The 26,590-nt window shown below is 34.1% G+C and overlaps 1 protein-coding gene across 1 annotated transcript; it reads left to right on the top strand.

Annotated features, from left to right (window-relative positions):
* Nucleotides 1-3,540: 3,540 nt before the first annotated feature.
* LOC132713492 (ethanolaminephosphotransferase 1-like) lies at nucleotides 3,541-24,617 on the top strand. Its single transcript, XM_060696120.1, is given in 11 exon segments — nucleotides 3,541-3,889; nucleotides 6,106-6,174; nucleotides 12,904-13,096; nucleotides 13,824-13,970; nucleotides 13,973-14,073; nucleotides 14,075-14,086; nucleotides 14,913-15,018; nucleotides 15,853-15,898; nucleotides 20,871-21,051; nucleotides 23,427-23,609; nucleotides 24,452-24,617. Coding segments are annotated over 11 exon segments (1,176 nt in total). The 5' UTR covers nucleotides 3,541-3,832; the 3' UTR covers nucleotides 24,533-24,617.
* Nucleotides 24,618-26,590: the final 1,973 nt, after the last annotated feature.

Genomic DNA, 26,590 nt, shown 5'->3' with positions numbered 1-26,590 from the left:
AGGGGGTTTTCAGCAGTTTGTCAATGGGGATATTGAAAAATTTTGTCCAAGGGGGTCATTTTGAGCAAAAGTCTCTTCCATAGGTTGTCCAGGGGGTCTATTTTTAATAGTAATATACCTATGGAAGATGTCCTAGGGGGTCAATTTTCAGCAGTTTGTCAATGGGGGATTATTGAAAATTTTTTGTCCAAGGGGGTCATTTTGAGCAAAAGTCTCTTCCATAGGTTGTCAAAAGGACGGCACTTTGATCAAAAGTCTCTTCCATAGGTTGTCCATTGGGTTATTTTGGGCAAAAATCTTACATTTAAGGTTGTCCAAGGGGGTCATTTTGAGTGTTTGTCCTAGGGGGGGTATTTTCATCTCAGACCTCTTCTATAGGGGGGGTGCGGATATTTTCTGGAATAGCCCATTTTTATGCACGGACGCTTCCCAATTAGAAGTTGTTGGGAGCGAAAACTAGAAAAGTTTCAAAGAAACGGTCTACATTACCTGAAAGAGAATCGTTTTTTATGCAAGGTTCCAAATTATCATACTTCAAAGTCGAACAGAAGTCTAAATATTCCACTTTAATTTTTTTAATCGTTGAAAATTATTGAAAGCGGCCATATTGGAAAGCGGTGTCATGGTAAATTTGTAAACACTGGTAAAATCCATGGTGTAACACAGGTATCGGTGGCAATCGATTGTATTTGCCAAGCTTTATTATACAATTTGTTTATGTTATTTATATGAATTATTGCAGGAATAACTCTTTTATTCACACACAAATATTTCAGCATTAAAAAGAGAATGTGTAAAGGAAATTATGATAACCTTACTTAGAAATTAAATAGTTTATGATGTCCGATGTCAGATCATACTGCATTTAAGTCCGTTTAAATTGTCAAATTAGATATTATTAAGTTGGATTTTTTAACATCTGTGATCATTAGGTGAAATTTCTGAACTACCTTTTTATATTATAACCCTGCCATGATTTCCCACATACGAAAATACAATGTAATTGTAGGTACATCTTAATGAATTATAATTATACTATACATGATGAAGCAAAGAAGAATTTCAATTTATATTACACTCCATATAAATTTCTAGTTTATTATCTTTAAAAGAAATTGAGGACGGTTGTGTATGGGAAGAAGTTCAAAACAACCAAAAATAACTTAAAAACTCTGAAAAAAAAATCTTAAAATTTCTAACTATAAAATGGAATTTCAGACAGTCCTCAGTAAAATACCATTGTCGCACAGATTTGACGGGGGTTTATGATAAAAACACAGCAAGCGGAAATTTAGTGACCGTTATTTAGATGTTGAATAGCATAACAATGTAAGACAGATGGGAGAAATGTTGGAACGACTGTCGCAAAAGGCACCAAAACCTCTGATACCATTAAAAATTCCATGTTATCTAGTTCCCGTTGAACGGCACCTCGAATGTGTCACATTGAAAGATCCATGATTACCGCCGTATTATGTACAACATCTGTGGATGTTGATTAAAAAATTTTCAACATTATTATGTTTAAGTGATCAATTCTGTTTTAACCGGCGAAAGGGAGCACTTGAACCTACCAGAGCCGTCTTTGGCACTCCTGTGTATTTATGTTTCTATTTTGCAGTTTCAGGCGTTTTTGGTGGGGTTTTTTGGAGGATTGATACATGAATGTGGATAAGTTTTTTCTGTTTCTTTACATTTTTCTGCTTGCTTGCCGAACCTTGTATTGATAATCATTATCTGTTTGTTACGGTTCGGTATACATGTATACAATATGATAAACAAGGTGAACAAGGAAAGGCGGCGTTCAATGAACGCAAACCCCACACGACCCAGGAACATGAACCATTGGCAAGGAGCCCAGGAGGATCCTAAATTAAAACGGGAGAGGGCGCAAGAGAGAGCACGGGCAGACTTATCACTAAAATGTACTTGAGAAGGAAATCAAAGAAAATTAATAAATGAATGATTAATAGGACCACTAAGTTAACGAGCACAGGGGAAGGGGATAGGAAATTCGGGGGAGGGGGCGAAATAAAACTAGGGGCAAAGGGAAGAAACTTACCATAGACGAGAAAACAACAAGGGACACAAACAAAAGTGTCACCAAAACAGTATGAAACAACAAGACATACACCTTATACATTTATAAGTCTCTTAATCTGTTCATTTGAAAATTCTGATCTTCTCAATGACTTTTTTTTTAATATCCTCTACTTAAAATTTATTTCAATTAAAATATGTGACCCTTCCTTAGTAGTTAGTTACACAGCATATGGCTGGATCACAATAAAATTCCTTTTTAGTAAATTAATAAAGTACGTCAAGAAGACATTTAACTTTATCAATAGGTTTAATTTGGTATTATATATCGGCAATCGGTGAAAAAGAGCTCTTGAAATATTATTTGTACAAATACTGAATAATTTGAAGTGTATTTCAAATAGTTTCCTTCAATATTTCTTTTACGTTCTTAATTATCATATAAATATGCATGTATAAATGAAGTCAGTATTTTATCCAAGAGTGACATTTGGCAGTCATTAGCAGTAAACAAGAAGGCAAACCACCTATTGATAAATGTTGAGTATATGGATTAAAATATTTAAAAAATATTAAACAACAGTACTTGTACAGAGCCTATTTGCAACCATTGCATTTTAGGTTAAATACAATGATACTTTTCAATAGTATTTGATAATGCACATATTTATTAAAAAATTATGAATAGATTTATTTCCCCCGATATTTCGTTTAATTTAATCTTCATGCGTAACCCACACTTACCTGCTAGACACACTGGTAGCTACTACCAGCTTTCACGGAATCGATTTTTTACGATGACGTCATAACATGTCCGCCTAAGATATAGTAGACAGTACAAATTTGAAATAAATCGCATGTATGCGTTAAGACAGGTACAATCTACTATTTTTTCTAGGAGAAGTTTGTACTAAAATTTATATTCTATTGATCTTTAGAGGTAATTGAAGTTACTTTCAGGTTTAAGCAGTAAAAAACAGTCCAAACTATCGATAGTGTTACCGGTAGATTTTCCGTGCGTAAAAATGACAGTTAAAATTAGGCGTAACGGTTTGACAGTAAGAAAAAAAAAGTCTGTAAAATGGGTCAAACCGTGCACGCCAAATTAATTAGGCTAACAACGCCTTTAAAATCCAAATAAAATGTATATTTGTCAATCGAAGCAGTGCATGTACTGATAATATATATCAAGAAAACTTAATTAATATAAGCCGTTTTGAAAAAAATCATATTTCAATGTCTATAATAGAATCTAATACACTATAGACGGTGAAATATGAAATTTTTTCAAAACGGCTTATATTAAGTTTTTTTATATATATATGATCAGTACATGTGCTGGGATTTACAAATATACCTTTTATTTGGATTTCAAAGGCGTTTTAAGCTTCCACACCCCAAGTGTCTGTGCATAATGTATATGTATACGATTTAACTCTGACACATTTTCAACTGTATGATCCCCAAACTATGATACAATTATTAACTACATAGGATTCGTACTAGGGGTTGACACTTCAATTGATTATTAAAAACACAGACAGCACTTCCTATCCGACTACTATTTCACTTTTAACGAAGAATAAAATAAAATTCTATCAAATAAACACAATGTCACCTTGAAATTCACATTCCCCTGGCAGACAAAATAATGATTCAACAGCTTCGCGTTCATCTTCAGTCATTTGATTACTTTATTCCCAAGATTAATTGTATTTATAATTAATAAATTTTCTTATGTTTTCACCGGAAGTTGACAGCTCTCAGCGACAACAACAACAATCGAACAAACATGGCAAAATCCTGTGTGCTGTCAAAAGAAATATTAGACGGTTTTGATAAATACAAAGTAAGTATGGCAGAAAACGAGATTTTCATTTGTGATTTTATGACGTTTCTACAAGTTCACACGTCATGCATTTTAATCTCTATTAACAACTGTTTTATTTTATTGATTTTATTGACAATCAATTCGCCCCCTAGTTTACTCGTCCCAATTGGACAGTTTTAGCTTGGCAATATTTTACTTCATGTTTAACACAATTGTCTTAATTTGTACCATTTGATCTCTGTTCTTGTTACTAACTACTAACTTTGATTTGTTTGCAGCCGAAAAATAATGAAAAGAAATTTATATGAAGCCAGTAAAACAGGCTGGTGAAAATGCCTGATCCGGTTAGACATAAAATATCGGCTGAGAGTGGTTTCATCGAACTACCGGTTGACCAACTAATCTTATATAATAAATAAGGTTGTGGTTTCCGCGAACTTAATTTATGTAGTGCAAAAAATATCTATTGTATACTGGGCACGTCAATTATCGTATGTCATATCACACATTTTTATGCAATTAAAGACAATATATTGAAAATTTAAACCTTTTATTTAATATTTTTCTTTAGTATAATAGTTATATTTACATAAAAGCATAACTCAATACAAAAGATCTCAGTAAACAAACAACATCATAAAAATATATACATGTACGTATATAAGTAAAGCCTGAAAAAAATGATTTAAAATTAACACAAATATATATACACATTAAGTGAAGCCTGTATAATATGAAAACATTTTTTATAATCTATGTTAAACTGTACTCAAAAATGGTAAAAGCTGAAAAAGAAGGACCAATGTTATTAATCGGAATAAAATCGACATTATACACAGAAAAATAAAACCTGGAAGAGAAAAAATTAATTATGTATTTTATAATCTAAATATATACACAAAAACAGGAAATACAAAAAACATATAAAAATATTAATCTAAAATAAGAACAAATTGTGCCATGATTTTGTACAGAATAAACAACACATCTTTTTAAAATACTTTATTCATCTCTATATAAACAATTAAAGAAAATCTACCATGATTTTTACGTAATAAACAACAACAATCTGTTTTTAATCTTTATTCATCACTCTGTATAAAAACTTAAAAATCGTCCTCATAAATCCTGTCGTTAAAGTTGTTGGATCTTATTCCTGAAATATGGCTACATAATCTCAGTAGTTGGGAGGGCCGATCGCTAATGTTGTAAGAACTTGGGCCCAACCCTTTTGCTATTTGTTATTTCGAAATCAATTTGTTTCTCTGTATATTTACATGCATAATTTAGCAATAAAATATGATTAAACAAACAAGAAGTTGGGAATAAGTCACCTCATCACTTGTCCAAGGCGTCGAATAAGGCTCCAATATAATTTTTTTTTTTTATACTATTTAATTTTTTCTCTCAAAACTAATTAATCAAATAATGAAAAAATCATTATCAAAATAGGTATAATATATAGACATACTTCTACAATATATTCTATTCATTATTGAAATTTTGTGTCATAATTTGATTACAACAAACATATTGATGATAAAACCACTTTATATACATGAACCAGGCTACTTTGCCTTTAATTACTATATAAAATAAGATTGACAAAACCACTTTCGCACCTGTTCATAAATTAAGTTCGCCGAACCAGTAGTTCCACAAAACCACCATAATTCTAAAATATCATATTTCTAGAAAAATAATTAATATGTTTCTTTCTCACTTGTTTTGTTTATTAAGCATTGATATATGATGCGAATCAAAATAAAATATTTTGGTTACCGTATCTTTTATTTTCTTAGAATTATTTCTCTTTCTCCCATGGTCTCGAAACAAAATATTTGAAGTTCATAAAATTACATTGTAATGTAATATTCTAAATAGAAATGTGTCCAACAACTTCATTTTGCTCTAGATTATTGTGCCAATACCTTTATTTTATGTATTTGGATTTCTGGCATATTATAGAATGTACAATGGTTTAGATTAAATTTCCTTATGTTAATAGAGCAATATATTTATAATTGTCTATTATAACTTTTACTTTCCTTGATTAATTTATGTTATCATTATTGTCATGTTTTAGAATAGCTAAGCATGTTGTCTCCCCTGGCAGCTTTGATTAAGTGCATTGCAAATTTGCAATACCACAAAGTTGCGTTTTACAATACTGACCGTATGAGCTTTTGCTTATGTATTTTATATAATTATTTTATATTTTGTTTTTATTTCAGTATAATGCCGTGGATACCAATCCATTGTCTAACTATGTCATGCATCCATTCTGGAACAGAGTTGTTAAGGTGGGTACCATGTTTTACAACAGATGCTGTACAATATCCCCTGCAATAGATTTTATCTGGAAATGACAAATTGTCATCTTAGTGGCGTAACGGGGTAACTCCTTATATAATTTAATAAACGTTAATCCATTACTGTTCTAAGGTGACAAAATGTTGGTTTGTCCTGTCTAATCCCCGTTTAAACAATCTTTTCCCTGCTACAGCTTCCCTGTAGACTACATTTTTAAAAGAGTGATTTGTACCCCTGGATTAGATGGAAAAACTCCTCATTTTCGGGGTTTCAAAGTATCTCAATCACTTTAAAAATAAATATAATACTAATTGATGAGAATTGAGAAACAAGGTTGTTTCTTTTCACACAAATCACAGGAACAAGGCCAGAAAAAAAGTTTGTGCTTCTGGTCTCCCAACCTTCCAGTACCCTTTTTATTTAACAGCCGATTAGAAATATTTGACTTGGTTTTCCTGATTTTTGAAAATGGACATTTTCTTTACATAGTCTATTAGAATTATAAATATAAAAGAATATATTACATAAAAAGATACATAGGAATTTTAACTACTTTCTTTTCTAAGGTTGAAAACAAGGAACAAAAATACTTTTTTATCAAGCATTTAAAAAAAATTTACAAAAACACTTAAACACTTATAACACATCATATATAAAACAGGCTTTTAATTTCAAGCAGAGATAATAAGGTTAAATGATAGAATGGCTGTTTTCTTCTGACATTTGAATGATGTTAACAAGTGCTTGTCTTTATTTCCTGATATTTAACACTTGTTATTTGAGGAATTGAATAAATGGTGACCGTGTTGTCACCACATTACTTGAATAATTTAGACACAACACTGACTTTAGGTATGTAACAAATTCAATAACATGTAAAATATACATGTAATACTTGTGTGTGGTGGTGGTGTTGGTAGTTTTCACTCCGGATCACATCAGTAACACGCCCGTTTAACTCACAACGAGTGAAAAATGTCCATCGGTTCAAATGTTGTGAGCAACTTCCGTTCCTCGTTGTGAGCACCCATCTTTGACGTGTGACACGATAAATAAGGTGAGTTTTTCATATTTTTTGAAGATTACAGACATTTATGTAAAAATATCGAAATGCAGTTAGCTAGCGATGTGTTTTCCGAGTATGCACATGTAAATATATTGCCTGTTGGTGGACAATTTGATGGAAATACCGTGCGACGCAGTCACTCGGGGTAGCAGGAAAACTGGAGACAACTTCTCTCCGGACCAAATTTAACATTAAAAACGTCGATTCTGGTGAAGTTTTGTGCATTCTCACATAAAACTGATGCCAAAAAGTCTTCAGCGTAAATTATTATCTGAAAGTCTTCATATAAACGAAGATATACCCTTTTTTGCTTTAATCCTCGTTGTGAGCACCATAACCTCGTTGTGAGCAAGACAAGCGCAGTGCTTGTCTGGTTTAAATATGTAATTCAAATGGCAAGAATACAATTTTCAATCTACCAACAGCAATCAAAACGTTTTTGTACAATAGCTTTTCTTTGAAATAGTTCTTCTTTTTCTTTCTTGAAAATTATTATTCATATTCGCAAATCATCAGATTAACAGAAGAACTAATCAGTGGAGGTAAATCAGCTATTTTATTTCGTATACTCTAGTGTGGTACGAGTGAACATCACGGGGAGTTTATGAATATTTCAACAATTTCACAATCTGTGTGATACACATGAGCTGAAGACTGACCAAGTTATGTAAAGCAAGAACTATCACGGTAAGTTGACAATGCCCTGAAGTGGTGCTTTGTCCTTTGACTTATGGACCAGATAGATTATTTGTTTTTGGACAGTTAGATCTTCAATGTGAAGGTCATTCAAGGTCAAGGTGAAATAGATATAGGTCAGTTGGAAGGTCTTGTCCAAAGGGGCATTGTGTCCAAATATGAACTCATTTAACTTACTTATAAAGAAGTTATGACAAATGTGAACTAATTCCACTTACTTATAAAGAAGTTATGACCAATGTTTAAGTTTTTAGATGTTCTAGAAGGTCATTCAGGGTACAGGATAATAGAAATACAGATCAGTTTGAAGGTCTTGCCTAAAAGGGTGTCGTTTCAAAATATGAGTAGAATCCGTATGCTAATAAGGAAGTTATGACCAATTTTTAAGGTATTAGCATCCTAATGCATTACCTCTGCTTTGAAGAGTTTTCAAATAGGCTAGAACTACTGTTAACTACATTGAAAATGAGGGCCATGGGTTCAATCCCCAGAAAGGTCAACTTTTTCTTTCTTTCTTTTTTTTTTTTTAAATTATTTATGTATCTCTCATGTCCCATTTGAAGAAAAAAATGTTTAATTTTGATCTTTAAATATAAAGGTATTTATTGGCTAAATTATGCTAAATCTAGTAATAAATATGGTACCTGATTTTTCAAAGTGTAATATAATCAAAACTAGACAGTAAAAGTATTTCATATTTTACAAGATCAACCAATATACTTTTTTAAAAGTTTAGGGAAACTTTGAAAACAGGCACTCATTTGGGTAAATTTTAAGAATTTTTTTAAATTAGGCTCCCTAAGTAGAAAAATGGTCAGACATGTGGTAAAAATGGGTGGGATAGGGTAACATTTTTATACAGATTTCATAAATTTTAAGTAGAAACCATAATTTTGCTTATGTGGATTGTTAGCTGAATGGTACTATTTGTTTCTAACCAAAAAATATTGGGAAAACATTTTTCATTAGAATGTTATTGCAGATTATTTAAAGGTTCCTAATTTCTAAAAAAGAGCCCTCATAACATCATAGCTTGAGTGCAGAAAAGTGGCCATAACTTGATTTCCGCATGGTAAACTTTGTTTAAATTTTGCATACAGGTGTACTTTAAGGTATAAATCTGACCTATGATGTCAATATTTTAGTTCCTGATAGTGCCCATTAGTGTCCTAATACCTTAAGGTGAAGGTCATTCAGGGGTCAAGGTCAAAAGTGTATAGGATACCTGAAAGGCCTTGTCCAAAGATGTGTTGTGCCTAAACATTATGCAAGGACATTATGGTCAATCTCAAATGTTTTGGAAAATTTGACCTTCAAGGTAAAGGCCATTCAGGGGCCAAGGTAAAAAAAATACAGGTCCGTAGGAAGTTCTTGTGTTAAGAGATGTTGTGTTCAAATATGAATCAAATCCGTTTACTAATAAGGAAGTTTTGGCCAATGTTTAGTTTTCGGACAGATTGACGGACTGACAGACGGACCGTTCAAAACTAATGTGCCTCCCTTTGGGTATGCACAACGTCTTGCAAAGAAATGCTGCTGTGCAAAAACGTTTTCATTGCTGTGGTAGATTAAAAATTATATTTTCACCATCTGAATTACATATTAAAACTATACACGCACTGCGCTTGTCTTGCCCACAACGAGGTTATGGTGCTCACAACGAGGATTAAAGCAAAAAAGGGTATATCTTCGTTTCTACGAAGACTTTCAGATAATAATTTACGCTGAAGCCTTGTGGGCATCTGTTTTTAGGTTAGAATGCACAAAACGTCACCAGAATCGACGTTTTCAATGTAAAATTAGGTCCAAAGAGCCGTTTACTCCAGTTTTCCTGCTACCCCGAGTGACTGCGTCGCACGGTATTTCCCTCAAATTGTCCACCAACAGGCAATATCTTTACATGTGCATACTCGGAAAACACATCGCTAGCTAACTGCATTCCGATATTTTTATACAAATGTCTGTAATCTTCAAAAATAATGAAAAACTCACCTTGGTTATCGTGTCACACGTCAAAGAAGGGTGCTCACAACGAGGAACGGAAGTTGCTCACAACATTTTAACCGATGGACATTTTTCACTCGTTGTGAGTTAAACGGGCGTGAGTAAACCACATTGAATTAACCAGTGCACAGTTCAGCCACCTCATTGTTCCTGGGCAGGCCGTCAAGTAGTTTATCATCAGTACTTGTTGCCTCCACTTTTGAACTAGTAACTTCTGTACATGCCAGAGCAGAGGTACAGTGCAAATGACCAATCAACAAGAAAGTGACCAGAGTGCACCGTCTGGGAATCGAACCTGGGTTGCTCGATTCACAGTAAAACATTTTTCCTATTAAGCTGACTGGACAGCTTTTACTTGTGTGTTTGAAAATTATACACTGTATACCCTCTAAGAGTTAAACATGTATGAATATCAAATGTACAATGTAAAAATTTCTAGCCTCTGTCAAGGACAAGTTGTTGTTTCCTTGAGCAAGAAAGTTTAGAACTGGTTGGTTCAAGAGTGGCTTAGTTGGAGAGTGTGTCTATAAAGCTTAAAGTTTCCTTTACACTTGAGCTAAAATAAATTCTAATAAAAAGAATAATGGAAGTGAAACACACGAAAATAATTAAAACAAATTCTACATAAACAACTTCTCACAGAATGCAATCTTTTTTTGTGTCCTTGATAAAATGCTCTCTCCCAGAAACCAAATGAAAAGTGATGGGCATTGTCCATAATTATTTGTTTGGGTTGTCAGACCAAACATTAATAATGGTAGCGAAATTTTAGACCCTGATATGCTTATTTGCAAAATCCAAAAGTAGTCCATCACGAATTCCTTTAAGCGGTTACTGCCCTTTATAAGTGCACTTCTAAATGCCAAAAAATTAAGGGGAGATCACTGCGTAAAGATTGTCAAATGACGGGCACATTATTTTCAAACCTCTAAAAGAAGAAAAAATAGTTCCTGATTGATTGAAGATTTCTAATATTGTGTAATTCTTATCTTGTAACATTTCCGCAAATTACCAGTAATAGATTCAAATAATTTTGTTACGCGGATGAATATCATTTTAATCAATGATAATTGCTCGGCTATTCCCGTAAAGCTTCATATTATTGTGATCATCTAAATGAACTTTTGTTATTTAAACTTTCTTAAAAAAAAAGTAAGGATGTTGACTAGTCTCTAGGACGGGGACATGATTATTTACATCAGTGTTAAACAACAGGTTTGTGAACAAGATATCTTGAAATTAATAATGATTAACCCAAATTTAGAATAATATGGTTTGCTTCAGGCTGATGTCTCATAACCTCCCTTTGGTCAAGGGGTTGCACGCGCGCTTTAGAAGCGAGAGGTCTGGGGTTTGAATCCCAGATAAGGATCTTGTGATTTATTTTAAATACTGAACTGAGCAAATTTATAAGCACTGTATTTCTTAATACACTGAAATAAATCAAAAATGTTTTGAAATCAACAACCCAGTTTCCTTATATGGTAAGATATATACATGTAATATATGTTTAATGCCAAGGAGATAAGGTTTCTGGTATATACATGTAGTATCAATTAGTGGATATATTTCGCAGAAATGAATGGTTAAAATGTCTTTTTACAAAATATAAATTATTTTGAGAGTCTAAAGCAATACAGTCAGTATGTTTCTAATGGAATCTCATTCCCTATAGTTACATGGCATCCTAGTATTCAGAGTCACAGTGGAATAAAGATATCACTGTAACATATCTTGCGAGTCTATACAATTTGGTATGTACATTGTCTTGCGATTACAAGCACTGGCTACTTCTGATCATTGTACCTCTTTGGGAACCTATATATTTTAACTTGTGGCATTCTTGTGAAAACAGGAAGTAATCTTGATTTTACATTTGAAAGTGCTTGTTTTAAATGCTTAATTCATCACCTGATGCACATTTACTTTGTTTTATCTCTCTCTTCTAAATATAGAAGTCATTAAAATCATGATAAGTCAAAGGTTGCCAATTGCATGTTAACTATAGGTAAATATATAGGCTATCTAATTCATGATGATACTTATTAATCAGGTAATTGACATAATTGTGTAACCAACTTAGCTTGGTACTTCTTAATCAGGATGCTGACCTAGCTTGACCCGACACTTTGACATATCTAATCTAGGTTATCATTGCAGTAGGTTAATACAGTTAGTACAAAGTTTGTATGTATGTCATAAGGATTTTATCTCCTTTATTTGCAATGATCCTCACTGCTCTAAATATCTTAAATAGACTTGTCCATCTTTCTGTCTGGACAAAACCATTCATGAATTTTAGGTGTAAAGTGCAGACGATGATCAGACCATGATTAGATGTATAGATGTGCTGGTTGATCTCGTGTGTCAGGTCAAAATTTAATAAGCCCTGTTGTGTGTTTGTTCTATGAACATAGAATTCTAGAATATGAGTCCTAGGTCATGCCTTTTTGTTTTACATTGTCAAGTCATTTATAAGTTTGAATTCTTGGTAAGTGGTAAACTTGTGGTTAAGGTGTCCGCCTCTCAACTCAGGGATCACGGGTTCGAGCCCTGCCCTGATCACAACCTTCATATGACACCAGTAACTGGTTAGTTCCAAGAAGCAGACTCGAAAGTGATTAATATTAGTTGCAAGAACTTATAACAACCAAGCTAAAATAAATATGTTTAAACAAATTCTTGTACCATTTAATTGTCAACCACCATTGATTCAAATGATTTATGAAATTTGCATTTAGGTCCAAATATGGTATCATTATGTTTGATGAATTATTCTACATATTACCAAAATAAAAGAATTAAACTTCCAACCTTGACTTCTTCAATGTTCACTCTGCACTGGAAATTAGACACCTGATTTGAGGTTGCTTTTTTAAGGTGCATGTTCAGTAATTGTTGACAATTATCTACTAGAAAATGAAGCTTTTATTTCTTTTTATTTTATTCGCAGTTTGTTCCATTATGGATTGCACCAAATGTATTGACATTGGCAGGATTTCTACTAATGGTGCTGAATTTTGTCACGATGATTTACTATGACCTTGACTTTTATGCCTCTAGTCGGGACCATCCGGAGCATCCTCCCATACCCAACTGGGTGTGGCTTATGTGTGCTATAAATAACTTCCTATCACATACTTTAGGTAAGTCATGAAGTGTAAATTTTTTATATTGATAATTTTGTATAATAATTGATGATTTACTGTTTATTTAAGGTATGAAAGTTTATTAAAAGAAGAATAACTCAACTGCTTATCTTGAAACTTAAAGCTGCATGCCTCCAGATGAGCCAAAACATTTCAAGAAAATTAAAATTGAGCAAAATGTACTCAGATTTTAATAAAAGTAAAAAGATAAAAAAAAATCATGTTATGTACAATTCATGACTGATTTTGCAGTCTTTATCACCATATTCCTACTGCATGACTATCGCAGTAAGGGCTATTTTTGCTTATTTTGACATCTTTTTGATAATTTGCTTGGATTGCAAGTGCTGTTTGCAATGTTTAAATTATTTTCTTTGTTCACTTCACAATATTTTACTTTGAAATACATTTTTAAAATTTTAATGAAATGTACCATGAATCTGGAGGTGGGGTGCTTTAACTTCTCACTAATACTGAAAAACATGTTATACACATGATATTTGGAATGATTTCATGAAGGATTAGAATACTACTTAACGTGTATTACCATACAATTTTGAGCTGTCCCCCGAGGCTTCTCTTGATACAGGTTAGACTGTAAAACTGTACACCAAATGTTTACTGTGGATGCATTCTGGTTCTACAATTAGTTTTTTTCATCAGTAAAATTTATCACACATTGTTATGAAGGTAAAAAAATTTGTAAACTTTTTCTGTTATACAGATGGTATAGATGGAAAGCAAGCAAGGCGTACAGGTACAAGCTCCCCGCTCGGTGAATTATTTGACCATGGGCTTGACAGCTGGGCATCTTTCTTTATTCCGGTGGCCATGTATTCGGTGTTCGGTAGAGGTGAACACGGTGTAGAGGTGTTAGAGTGTACCTGGTTCTACTAGGAGTGAATTTCTGCTTTATAATATCACACTGGGAAAAATACAACACCGGCATATTATTCCTGCCGTGGGGTTATGATTCTAAGTCAAGTGGTAGGTTTTGCTCTTTGTTTATTTGAGCCACGTCCCGACAAAACCAACATAGTGTGGATCCAGACCAGCCTGCGCATCCGCGCAGTCTGATCAGGAATCCATGCTGTTCGCTTACCAACCCTATTACAAGTAGAGAAACTGATAGCAAACGGCATGGATCCTGATCAGACTTCGCGGAATGGGGCAGGCTGGTCTGGATCCATGCTGGTCGCAAACGCACTATGTTGGTTTTGTCATGACCCGGCATCATTTGATGTTTAACTCTTGAGCACAGCAGTGTAACTGTTCAATACCTTTATGAGGATGGAATATTACAGTGCAATATTAAGCCAATAACCTGGCTTGGAAAAGGTGAATGGTTCTACTCAAGTATCTACATATGCATGAAATAATGCTCAGAGGGACGGACATATGAGTTTCATATTCTTTTTAAAAATCCAAGCTTCATCCACTTGTAAAAACATTTATTAACACACTCTAGTTTTCATTTATATTGTAAAATACGTAGCTATGAAATAATAAATTGCAAAGAATGGTAACAAGGTAGGCTTTCTTCTAATGCTTAAAGTGCCTGCTTTGAACCTACAGACTTCGAGTTTGAGCTCTACCTTGGTCTCATCCACTTGTCTTCATGGTATCCAGAACAGATTGGTTTACAAATTGGACTTGAAAATGGCATTTTCCTTAAATGAGAAAATGTATAGATAGATTCAACTATATATTGAAGCACTGAAGAAAATATTAAAATATTACAGTTATATAGAAATCATTGAAGTTAAATCTATTTATTAAGTAATATCTGTATTTATTTCCTCTCTTTTTTCAGGCAATGACTAGTTTATATTTATTTACATTTGTCACCGGATACGAATTCTGGAAGTTCACATTATTTGGTTTTTCTGGTGCTGAATATTTCGAAATTATAATGTATGGTAAGTATAAGCTATGAATACATTTCTCTCTCTGATTTAGTTTATACAAATTTATTTTAATTCAATTGTGTTAGAAGCTATAAACTTATTGAAACACTCTCGAATCTGTTCCTGGAACCAACTAGTGCTAAGCAATGAATGTAAAAAAAATTTCTTAAGGAAACAACGGCTTCCCCTGGACGGGGTTTGAACCCACGTGGTCAGCAGTCCGTTGATTACTAGTCTGACACCTTAATCACTCTGTAATGCAGCCACTTCAAACAGATTTACGTGCAACACAAATTGATTTCTTATAATACCTAAGGTTTGAATTTTGTGAAGGGAGCCTCACGGTTGAGTGGTTAAAATCATGAATTTTGAATCATTTGCCACCCACCCTACCTCTGTAGGTTCAAATCATGACTTTAAATTCTTTCATATAAGGAAGCTGTGAAGCTAGCTTATACTTGGTGGTACCACTCAATGTGACAAATATCGCATGTAGGGGCACCCCACCTGAGGTATTCCTTTATAGGTAAAAGCTCTGAAAGTCAACATATGGCCATTGCTGCATTGTCAGTGTGATTTAAACTCATAAATAAAACATAAAGAATCTGGCTTGGAACATTGAATAGTATTGTTTGACTAAACTTTCCAGTAACTCTTGTCTTCTTCGATGCATCTACCATACTGTTAACATGTGCTTGAAATATTAAATTGAGATGCATTCATTTGTACTTGACAAGGTCTGTGTTACTTAGAACCCAATCAAAGGGGAGGTAATTCACAACACATTATATGCATATACATGTATGTTAGATTTATTTTATCACATAATTTATCTTTCTGTTTCAGTTGGTTTTGGATTTTCCTTTCCAATAACAATCTGGAATGTTTACATGTAAGTTAATGTTTTAAGTATATTTTGATTGATACAAATAGACATTGTGACATGATTGCTGAATTAAAGATACATACAAAAAGGAGTATTTTGCATAACTTACAGTTTCAAAATACAATGCTTCCTTACTGCACACCCTCAAGAGAGCAAATCCAAGGGCAGTTCAATTGAACTTAAATTTCCAGGCTGTCAACCAATTCCTATATTCCTATAAAACTCCTATATTTTGGGTCCGAATCCTATATTTTAAAAAACCTCCTATTTTTCCTATATTCTCCTATATTTTGAATATTTTTCCTATATTTTTTGTGTCGCCTCTACGGAGTAGTGGCGACATATAGGGATCACTTCTCCGTCGTCTGTCTGTCCGTCTGTCAGTCTGTCTGTCTGTCTGTCTGTCTGTCCGTGCGTCCGTCACAAAACTTGTCCGGACTACACCTCATAAACTACTGGTGCAATTTCATCCAAACTTTACAGGAATGATCAGTACCAAGTCTAGTTCAGCATTTTCCGGTTCAATGATTTTTGTCAGAGTTATGGCCCTTTAATAATTTTATTTTAAAGTTTGTCCGGACTACTTCTCTTATACCACTAATGCAATTTCAATGAAACTTTACAGGATTGATCTGTAGCTCAAGTCCTTGCGCATATTGCACGGGTTTTCCGGTTGAATGATTTTTGGCCGAGTTATGGCCCTTTGATAAAAAGGTTTCTTTTTCTGTGTGTTGCCAGATACACAAAAGCTTGTCCGGACTACTTCTCATAAACTACTGGTGCAATTCCATCCAAACTTTACAGGAATGATCAGTACCAAGTCTAGTTGTGCATATTGTCAGCATTTTCCGGTTCAATGATTTTTGTCAGAGTTATGGCCCTTTAATAATTTTTATTTTTAAAGTTTGTCCGGACTACTTCTCTTATACCACTCATGCAATTTCAATGAAACTTTACAGGATTGATCTGTAGCTCAAGTCCTTGCGCATATTGCACGGGTTTTCCGGTTGAATGATTTTTGGCCGAGTTATGGCCCTTTGATAAAAAGGTGTTTTTTTCTGTGTGTTGCCAGATACGCAAAAGCTTGTCCGGACTACTACTCATAAACTACTGGTGCAATTTTATCCAAACTTTACAGGAATGATCAGTACCAAGTCTAGTTGTGCACTGTCCGTCTGTCTGTCTGTCTGTCACAAAATTTGTCCCAACATGAAATTTGCCTTCATGAGGCGACACATGTGATTACTGATCGCTCTTGTTTAAAAAGGATATTGCCGAGGAATTCAAAGAGATTTAAATTTTGGTACTGCTTTCTGCCTTTTGAATTTTACAGGTAAGAGAATGTGAATGCCTGCATCAGCATCACATTACATGCTCAAGGCTGCTGTGCTCCACATAGCCATCTGCATGGTCACCATGAAAAGCAGTGCATCAGTATGTCACATTTATTTCAGGTGACCATTCAGATGATGGTCATGCATTGCTGTAACTTTCTGCTGATGCTGTGGTTTAAAGCTAATGCAGGCTGTCCAGCATCCCTAAAATTCCTAAAAAAGTGAAAAATTAGAAGGGAGTTCCTAAAAATTCCCTATTTTTTCACTGAAATTCCTAATTATTTTTTATCTTTTGTACTAAACATACTTATAACTTGTAACCCTATAAACATAACTCAAAGTCGACCATGTTTTGAACATTGTCAAAAATGATTTGGCCATGATTTGCCAACTCAAAATTGATGACATTGAAATGGTTTCGTTTAAACTAAAAGTTACTTTGACTATGTCAGTAACATTGCTATTTCATAATCAAAGCAGTTGTTGATAATCATGTTGACAGTTAACAGCAAAAACACTACCATATCACTGTCCTGAAACTTAAATCATAACCATAAGAGTCCACTTATTCTGGAATATGACACTGCTTTGCCAACTCCAGATATCTTGAATTTTATGTTTGTTCATTTGATCCAAATTTCTGAAGTGGTCCATTTGAATCATATCATATTTGAAAATGATCATTATGAAGCTGTTGTAACAAAATCTTAATTAAAAACATGTATAAATAGTTGTCAAAAATTAATGCACAATTTGTTTACTCACAACTCTTTTATTTAAATCTGCATAATGTCAAAACAACATTGTAAAGTACTGAATGGGTTAACATAGACTTTGAAAAATTAATTCTTTCCCTCATACTTATTTATTCTTTTTGTATCTTTGTAGGAGAAATTGCTTATTTTGCCACAAAGTTATCAATTTCATTCAGTTCTTGTTCTTTCATTCATTTGGTGCAATTTAGGAAAGGCAGACTCATATAATTAATCACACTCAAAATAATTTGGCAGTTCAGTAATATAAAGCTCATTTCCAATTACAATGTACACACATTTTGCAATTATGTGATCTAGATAAAGTGCAATTGAATGGTCTGTGTGATGAACTTTTTTGATGTGCAATTCTTTGTGTTGAATATAGATGTTTCCCATTTATTCAAATGACTGTACTAAGGCAAATGCCTTTTTACTTTTTACCTACTTTTACAAAAAATTTCATTTGTCCATAATTATGATTCAAAAGCTGCATTGTGCAAGAATTTCACTGTATAAGAATTCCTTTTAGACACTTGTGGTTATAACATTCCCAAAACATAGGTAGAACATGTTCTTTTTGACATGTTCAGCCATTTAAAAAAAAAATGGTTTGAACATGATTTGACTATGACCATTTCTGCAGGGGAGGCAGTTGACCAGTGAGTCCACACTGGTAGCACCTTTGCTCTATTACTAAACTCAAACTAGAGCATTATTTGTGAGTTACTTTTGTGTCAAATATGCAAAGGTTAGCCCACATCGTGTTCTTTTGGGACCTTAGTTTATTTAGTCATAAAATTGCAAATTTTAGCCCTAAAATTTCTATTACGTACCCTAAAATTCCTAATTTTAGCCCTAAAATTTCTGAAATATTACTGTAAAATTCGCCCTAATTTTATGTTGGAAGGTGCTGGACAGCCTGCTAATGGTTTCCTTCACTTATACGGTAGACATTTTATTGTAGAAACAGCATGTGGAAAAGTAAGAATAATTTACATTTATATAAGCATTGGTAAGTTAAACAATTTAAGTTGAAAACTCCTATTTTTTTGCCTTAAGATGGTCCAAAAACTCCTATATTTCCTGCTAAAATATTCCTATATTCCTCCTATATTTTGGATAAGACCTGGTTGACAGCCTGAATTTCTCTTTAAAATCAATCTTCATATAGTTTATATTTAACCTTAACTACCTCAAAATATCTGAAATGGACTTGTCCTTTGTTCAATGAGGACAAAACCATTAATCATTTTTAGGAGAAAATTTCAAAACCAGTACAGACTGAGTAGCGATCATTGCCGACTATGATCACTCGTCAACCAGCATGGATGTGTTGATGATATTGGTCTGCACTGGTTGTCAATCTGACTAAAATTCAGATCTACTTATATATAGTATCCCCGCAGGTACCGTGGCCTTGCCCATTCCAGTGTAATCAGAAAATGTGTTTCTTTACACACTGAACACCACCAATTGACTGTTTTCACCATTAAAGTGAAAGTGGTAGTGCTACTTTTTGAATTCGAATAAAAATTGTTAGAAATATTTTCATTTCAAATAAATTTCTGTCATGTGATATGAAAATCAAAAGCTGCCCGCGGTGTGTTGAAAATACTTCTTTATTGTACCCCATATTTACCAGTTAAGCTGATAATTTCATGTTCTGACAAGTGAAGGTCGTCTGCTGAAACTGTAGTGACGTCATATTCTGTTAAAAAATTCTAATGAAGCCAAAAAGGGCCATCAATTTACATACCATGGTATCATAGTGCTCTCCCCTTAAGCTCCCGTTCAAAACATGGCTGATTGATCATAGATGTTTCTAATTTAAATCATTGAGTTATTCTATGAATGACATGTGTATTTTGAAGTCAAGATGCGACAGTTAAACACAATTTAATAAAATAATAAATACAAGATCTTTTTATTTGTACATTTTGCTGGAAATAATAAGAACAATGGTACCATAAGGGACCATCCTATTCCATGTAGATCTAATGACCACCGTATATGTTTCACCTTCTTTAAAATTTGGATATTAAGAGAAAACTACTTTTAGCTATGCAATCAAACTGTTTTTTTACAGATATGCATTAGAAGAAGTATTCTAAATACGGTTGTCCGTGGAAGTTAAACAAATTGTTAATTTTTGTTAGAAAAAAATGTTTGAAGTTATTTTTAACAAATCAACTTGAAATAATAGACTCAATTTTTAATGGGCAAGAATGTTTTGCCAGTTTACCTGTCGGCTATATGGACAATGTCATGTTTGTTCTCGAAATCGTGAAAATTAACTACTCAGTATTGGTTTTCTAAGGGTTAAAACTAGAAACCCCATCACTTCAAAATAATGAAACCTCGCCAATGATTGGTTGTTTGAAAGACCACGAGTAGGTGACTACCTATGGGTGGATGTCAGATCTAATATGAGCCGCGTCACGTCAAAACCAACATAGTGCGTTTGCGACCAGCATGGATCCAGACCAGCCTGCGCATCCACGCAGTCTGATCAGGATCCATGCTGTTCGCTTACCAGCCCTATTACAAGTAGAGAAACTGATAGCGAACAGCATGGATCCTGATCAGACTGCGTGACCCATTATGTTGGTTTTGTCATAGCATTATTTAGGAGCTGGTTTTAATCAGATTGCACTGTTTGTTTTTTTAGATACAGTCACTTTTAATCGCAGTAGAAATATGGGGATAAATACTGCAAAAAAACAGTCATTAATTGCACATAAATATAAAATGATGACTTGAATCTTTAATCTGTTTACTTTTCTTAAAATTATAGTACAGCTTTTCCAAGTTTAATTTTCTTGAAATATTTGGGTCATCTGGAGGCATGCAGCTTTAAACTGAAATAATTTATATATATATATGTTACAGAGGATATAGAGATAAGACCGGGAAGATGTTAAGTCTGTCAGAGTCTCTCCGCCCACTAGTATCAACTTTCATACTATTTGCTTTGATGATAACGTGGGCAAAGTATTCGTCATACGAGATCATACAAAAACATCCTAGAATATTTTATTGCACTACTGGAACAGTATTCTCAAATATAGCTGTAAGTGTTTTGATTCAGCTTTTTAACCATTATTGGAGGGCCTCCGTGGCCGAGTGGTTAAGGTTGTTGACTTCAAACCACCTGCCCCTCACCGCTGTGGGTTCATATCCCTACAGGGACTTTGGATTCTTTTATGTGAGGAAGCTATCCAGCTAGCTTACGAAAGGTCTGTGGTTCTACTAGGGTGCCGGTTCATGCCTGAAATAATGCATGGAAGGGCACCTGAGGTCTTCCTCCACCAGTAAAGCTGGAACGTCGCAATATGACCTATACTGTGTTGATGTGACGTAACCCCCCCCAAAAAAAAATTAAAAACCATTATTGTGCCAGGCTAGCCTGCCCATCTGTGCAGATTTTAATGTGAGGGCATCCATGTCCTGTGGATACATTTCTACTTTTACTTAAAATATTTCTGTTTCCATATTCTCAGATTGTGCACAATTTACATAAATTATTTATAACAGCTTTCATTCTGTCTGTATTTAATCTGCATGAAAACTCTAGGAAACGTCATTCAATATATTTTTAGCTCACCTGTCACAAAGTGACAGGGTGAGCTTTTGTGATCGCTTTTCGTCCGGCGTCCGTCCGGCGTCCGTCTGTAAACTTTTACTTTAAATGACATCTCCTCATAAACCACTAAGCCAATTTCATCCAAACTTCACAGGAATGTTCCTTTGGTGGTCACCTTTAAAAATTGTTCAAAGAATTTAATTCCATGCAGAACTCTGGTTGCCATGGCAACCGAAAGAAAAAACTTTAAATATCTTCTTTTGAAAAACCATAAGAGCTAGAGCTTAGATATTTGGCATGAAACATCTTCTTGTGAGTGTCTACCAAGTTTGTTCAAATAAAAGCCCTGGGGTCAAAATTGGCCCCGCCCCGGGGGGTCATTGATTTTCCCTATATGCATATAGTAAAAACTTAAAAAATCTTCTTTTAAAGAACCCAAAGAGCTAGAGCTAAGATATTTAGCATGAAACATGTTCTAATGGGTGTCTACCAAGTTTGTTCAAATAAAGCCCTGGGGTCAAAATTGGCCCCGCCCCGGGGGGTCATTGATTTTCCCTATATGCATATAGTAAAAACTTAAAAAATTTTCTTTTAAAGAACTCAAAGAGCTATGGCTAAGATATTGAGCATCAAACATGTTCTAATAGGTGTCTACCAAGTTTGTTCAAATAAAAGCCCTGGGGTCAAAATTGGCCCCGTCCCAGGGGGTCATTGATTTTCCCTATATGCATATAGTAAAAACTAAAAACATCTTCTTTTAAAGAACCAAAAGAGTTAGAGCTAAGATATTTAGCAAGAAACATGTTCTAATAAGTTTTTACCAAGTTTGTTCAAATAAAAGCCCTGGGGTCAAAATTGGCCCCGCCCCGGGGGGTCATTGATTTTCCCTATATGCATATAGTAAAAACTTAAAAAATGTTCTTTTAAAGAACTCAAAGAGCTATGGCTAAGATATTTAGCATCAAACATGTTCTAATAGGTGTCTACCAAGTTTGTTCAAATAAAAGCCCTGGGGTCAAAATTGGCACCGCGAAAAAACCCAAAAAGCTAGAGTTAAGATATTAAGCATGAAACATCTTTTAGTGAGTGTCTAAAAAGTTTGTTCAAATAAAAGACCTAGGGTCAAAATTGGCCCGGCCCCAAGGGTGTCATTGTTTTTAACTTCAATTCAAAATGTGTATAGCAAAAACTTAAAATCTTCTTTGAAAAAACCCAAATAGCTAGAGTTTAGATATTAAGCATGAAACATCTTCTAGTAAGTGTCTACAAAGTTTGTTCAAATAAAAGCCCTGGGGTCAAAACTGGCCCGGCCCCAGGGGTGTCATTGTTTTTAACTATATGTGTATAGTAAAAACTTAAAAAAAAATCTTCTTTTAAAAAAGCCCAATGAGCAAGAGCTTAGATGTTTAGCATGAAACATCTTCTTATGGGTGTCTACCAAGTTTGTGCAAATAAAAGCCCTTGGGTTAAATTGGCCCTGCAACGTTGGGGGGGGCCTATATACAGGTGAGCGACCTCAGGGCCATCATGGCCCTCTTGTTATACTGCAAAATCATTATAATTTGTGAGTTTCTTGGATACATGAAGGTCAATCCAAGAATTTAAGAAGCAAGGAAATTTCATTTCATCTGCTGTAAGATAATTTTGCATCACACTATTTACCTTTTGGAAAAATAGACAGTCCACGAATTTAAGAACCCACGATAATGTTCTTCATGACAAAACCACAAAATGTTATGCCCACAAAATTAAATGTATTCACAGTTATGTACTGTATTTTAGTGTGAAACTTGATATATCATATAATTGACTGTATTTTATCGGATGCTTGTTCTATTGTATAATGTACTACTATTTTTCAGTGTCGGCTAATTATTGCACAGATGAGCAACACACGGTGTGAGCTAGTCAACTGGTTGTTAGTTCCGTTATTTACTATCGTAATAACGGTGTGTTTCCTCAGCCTCGGTGTTCTAGAATTCTATATTCTCACAGGATATGGTATCTTCGTCACAGTGTCACACGTTTACTTCGGAATCTGTGTTGTGAGTATTGTTTACTTAAGTTAATGGAAATATTAGAATTTAGTGAAATAAATCAGCTATCCTACTCAATCTGAGATGAGCTGACCTCAACCTTCGGCTTTGGTCTATAAAATATTTGCTAACTAACTTGTAGTTCACTTATAATGAAGACAGGAGGCATTAAGTAACATGTAATATTGCTTTACTTTCATGTGCTCTTTAGCCATATAATCAAGTACATGTATCTGCCTTTGCTGATGGCATAGTTATGCCATATTTGAATTTAACTAAAGATTACTGCAAAATCAATATTATTCATGAGGAATTAATTTTTATGGTTTTTGTCGTTAGGTGACATCAATGCACAAATTTAAAATCCAACGAAATTTCATTTGCATCACATTATTTACATTTTACCATTTTGAAAAAATATATATTCCACGAATTTAAGAACCCACTAAAATGTTCTTCGTGACAAAACAAAAAAATTTCATGCCCACGAAATTAACTGAATTCACAGTATTTGCTGTTCTTCTGATGTACTGATACTGTTCAATAATGTTTGAATCTCTCTTAAAATAAATGCATTGTGTTTTTAACTTTTTATATTGCAAAGAGAGAATTTAATTGCAGCGTAAAATATTGCAGAACTTTAATGTTGTGCTCTCTGAGAGTGCTAGTATTCACTGTTTTACCATTTTACCTTTGCCAGATTTGTTTACACTGGCTACTCTCCAAATTTTCGATTGCTATTTTGAAATTTAGAGAGAGCAATGTTTGGTGTAAAAAAAACAATGAAAACATGAATGTAATCTTCATATTTAACTATGAATTTTGTTTTGCTTTTATATTATGATACCAAGGTAAGGGAACTGTGTACCTTTCTTAACGTGAATGCTTTTACTATATCAGCATCAGATTCAAACTTGACAATATCTCCGTAGAAGACTTCTGTATAAAAATTGATGAAATTGTAAGGTAAACCAGTGTTTTTAATAATGCAAAACTAGGCAACTCATTTTTTTGTACCTTCCTTTTTGTGCAAGTGGCTTTAATCGCAAGTACCAAACAGTATGCTCTGTGTCTCCATTAGAAAATACAAAAGTTCACACAAAAAAAGAAGAAAATTGTACATCTCATATTTGCTACTTTCTTTTCCAAGAAATTTCAATCAAAGCTCACAGGGCCACAATTTGCCTCTGACTGCAGTGGTAGGACATATAGCCTTCCTGGGTGGAAGTCACTTTTTCACTTAGTGTATCTAATCAAATACACAGCAATGGTTGTTTTTACATATAAAAAGACATTCAGTTAGCTCAATAGGTAGAGTGTTTGCCTTTGAATTGGGTCACCCAGGGTCGGTTCCCGGACGGTACAGGTCATGTTCATTGTGCTTTTTAGCTCACCTGAGCATATGCTCTGGGTGAGCTATTAGGATCACTCTTCGTCCGTCGTCCGTCGTATGTTGTACGTCGTACGTCGTCCGTTGTCCCTTCACACTTTTCAAACGACATCTCCTCTGAAACCATAGGGCAGATCATAATGAAACTTCACAGGGATGTTCCTTGTGTGAAGCCTTAACAAAGTTGTTCAAAGAATTCCATTCCATGCAGAACTCTAGTTGCCATGGCAACCAAAAGAAAAAACTTTAAACATCTTCTTCTAAAAAACCCAAAGAGCTAGAGGTTAGATATTTGGCATGAAACATCTTCTAGTAAGTGTTCTACCAAGTTTGTTCAAATAAAAGCCCTGGGGTCAAAATTGGCCCCGCCCCAGGGGGTCATTGATTTTCCCTATAATGCATATAGTAAAAACTTAAAAAAATCTTCTTTTAAAGAACCCAAAGAGCTAGACCTTAGATATTAAGCATGAAACATCTTTCTAATGAGTGTCTACTAAGATTGTTCAAATCAAAGCCCTGGGTCAAAATTGGCCCCGCCCCAGGGGGTCATTGATTTTCCCTATATTCATATAGTAAAAACTTAAAAAAATCTTCTTCTAAAAACCCAAAGAGCTAGAGCTTAGATATTTGGCATGAAACATGTTCTAATGGATGTCTACCAAGTTTGTTCAAATAAAAGCCCTGGGGTCAAAAATTGGCCCGCCCCAGGGGGTCATTGATTTTCCCTATATGCATATAGTAAAAACTTAAAAAAATTTCTCTTAAAGAACCCAAAGAGCTAGAGCTAAGATATTAAGCATGAAACATCTTCTAATCAGTGTCTACCAAGTTTGTTCAAATAAAAGCCCTGGGGTCAAAATTGGCCCCGCCCCAGGGGGTCATTGATTTTCCCTATATGCATATAGTAAAAACTTAAAAAAATTTCTTGTAAAGAACCCAAAGAGCTAGAGCTAAGATATTTAGCATGAAACATCTTCTAATGGGTGTCTACCAAGTTTGTTCAAATAAAAGCCCTGGGGTCAAAATTGGCCCCGCCCCAGGGGGTCTTTTGATTTTTCCCTATATGCATATAGTAAAAACTTAAAAAAATCTCCTTTTAAAGAACCCAAAGAGCTAGAGCTAAGATATTTAGCATGAAACATTTTCTAATGAGTTTGTCTACCAAGTTTGTTCAAATAAAAGCCCTGGGGTCAAAAAATTGGCCCAGCCCCGGGGGTCATTGATTTTCCCAATAAACATTAGTAAAAAACTTAAAAATCTTCTTTTAAAAAAACCCAAAAGAGCTAGAGCTAAGATATTTAGCATGACACATCTTCTAATGGGTGTCTTACCAAAAATTTGTTCAAATAAAAGCCCTGGGGTCAAAAATTGGCCCCGCCCCAGGGGTCATTGATTTTCCCTATATACATAGAGTAAAAACTTAAAAAAATCTTTCTATTAAAGAACCCTAAGAGCTAGAGCTAAGATATTTAGCATGAAACATGTTCTAATGGATTTTTACCAAGTTTGTTCAAATAAAAGCCCTTGGGTCAAAATTGGCCCGCCCTAGGGGGTCATTGATTTTCCCTATATTGCATATAGTAATTAAAAACTTAAAACT

The sequence above is a fragment of the Ruditapes philippinarum genome, unplaced genomic scaffold, assembly GCF_026571515.1.
Source record: "Ruditapes philippinarum isolate M1 unplaced genomic scaffold, ASM2657151v2 ctg21704_1_1_1_1, whole genome shotgun sequence".
Classification (NCBI taxonomy): Eukaryota; Metazoa; Mollusca; class Bivalvia; order Venerida; family Veneridae; genus Ruditapes; species Ruditapes philippinarum.
This window is presented reverse-complemented; position numbering and strand designations above follow the sequence as displayed.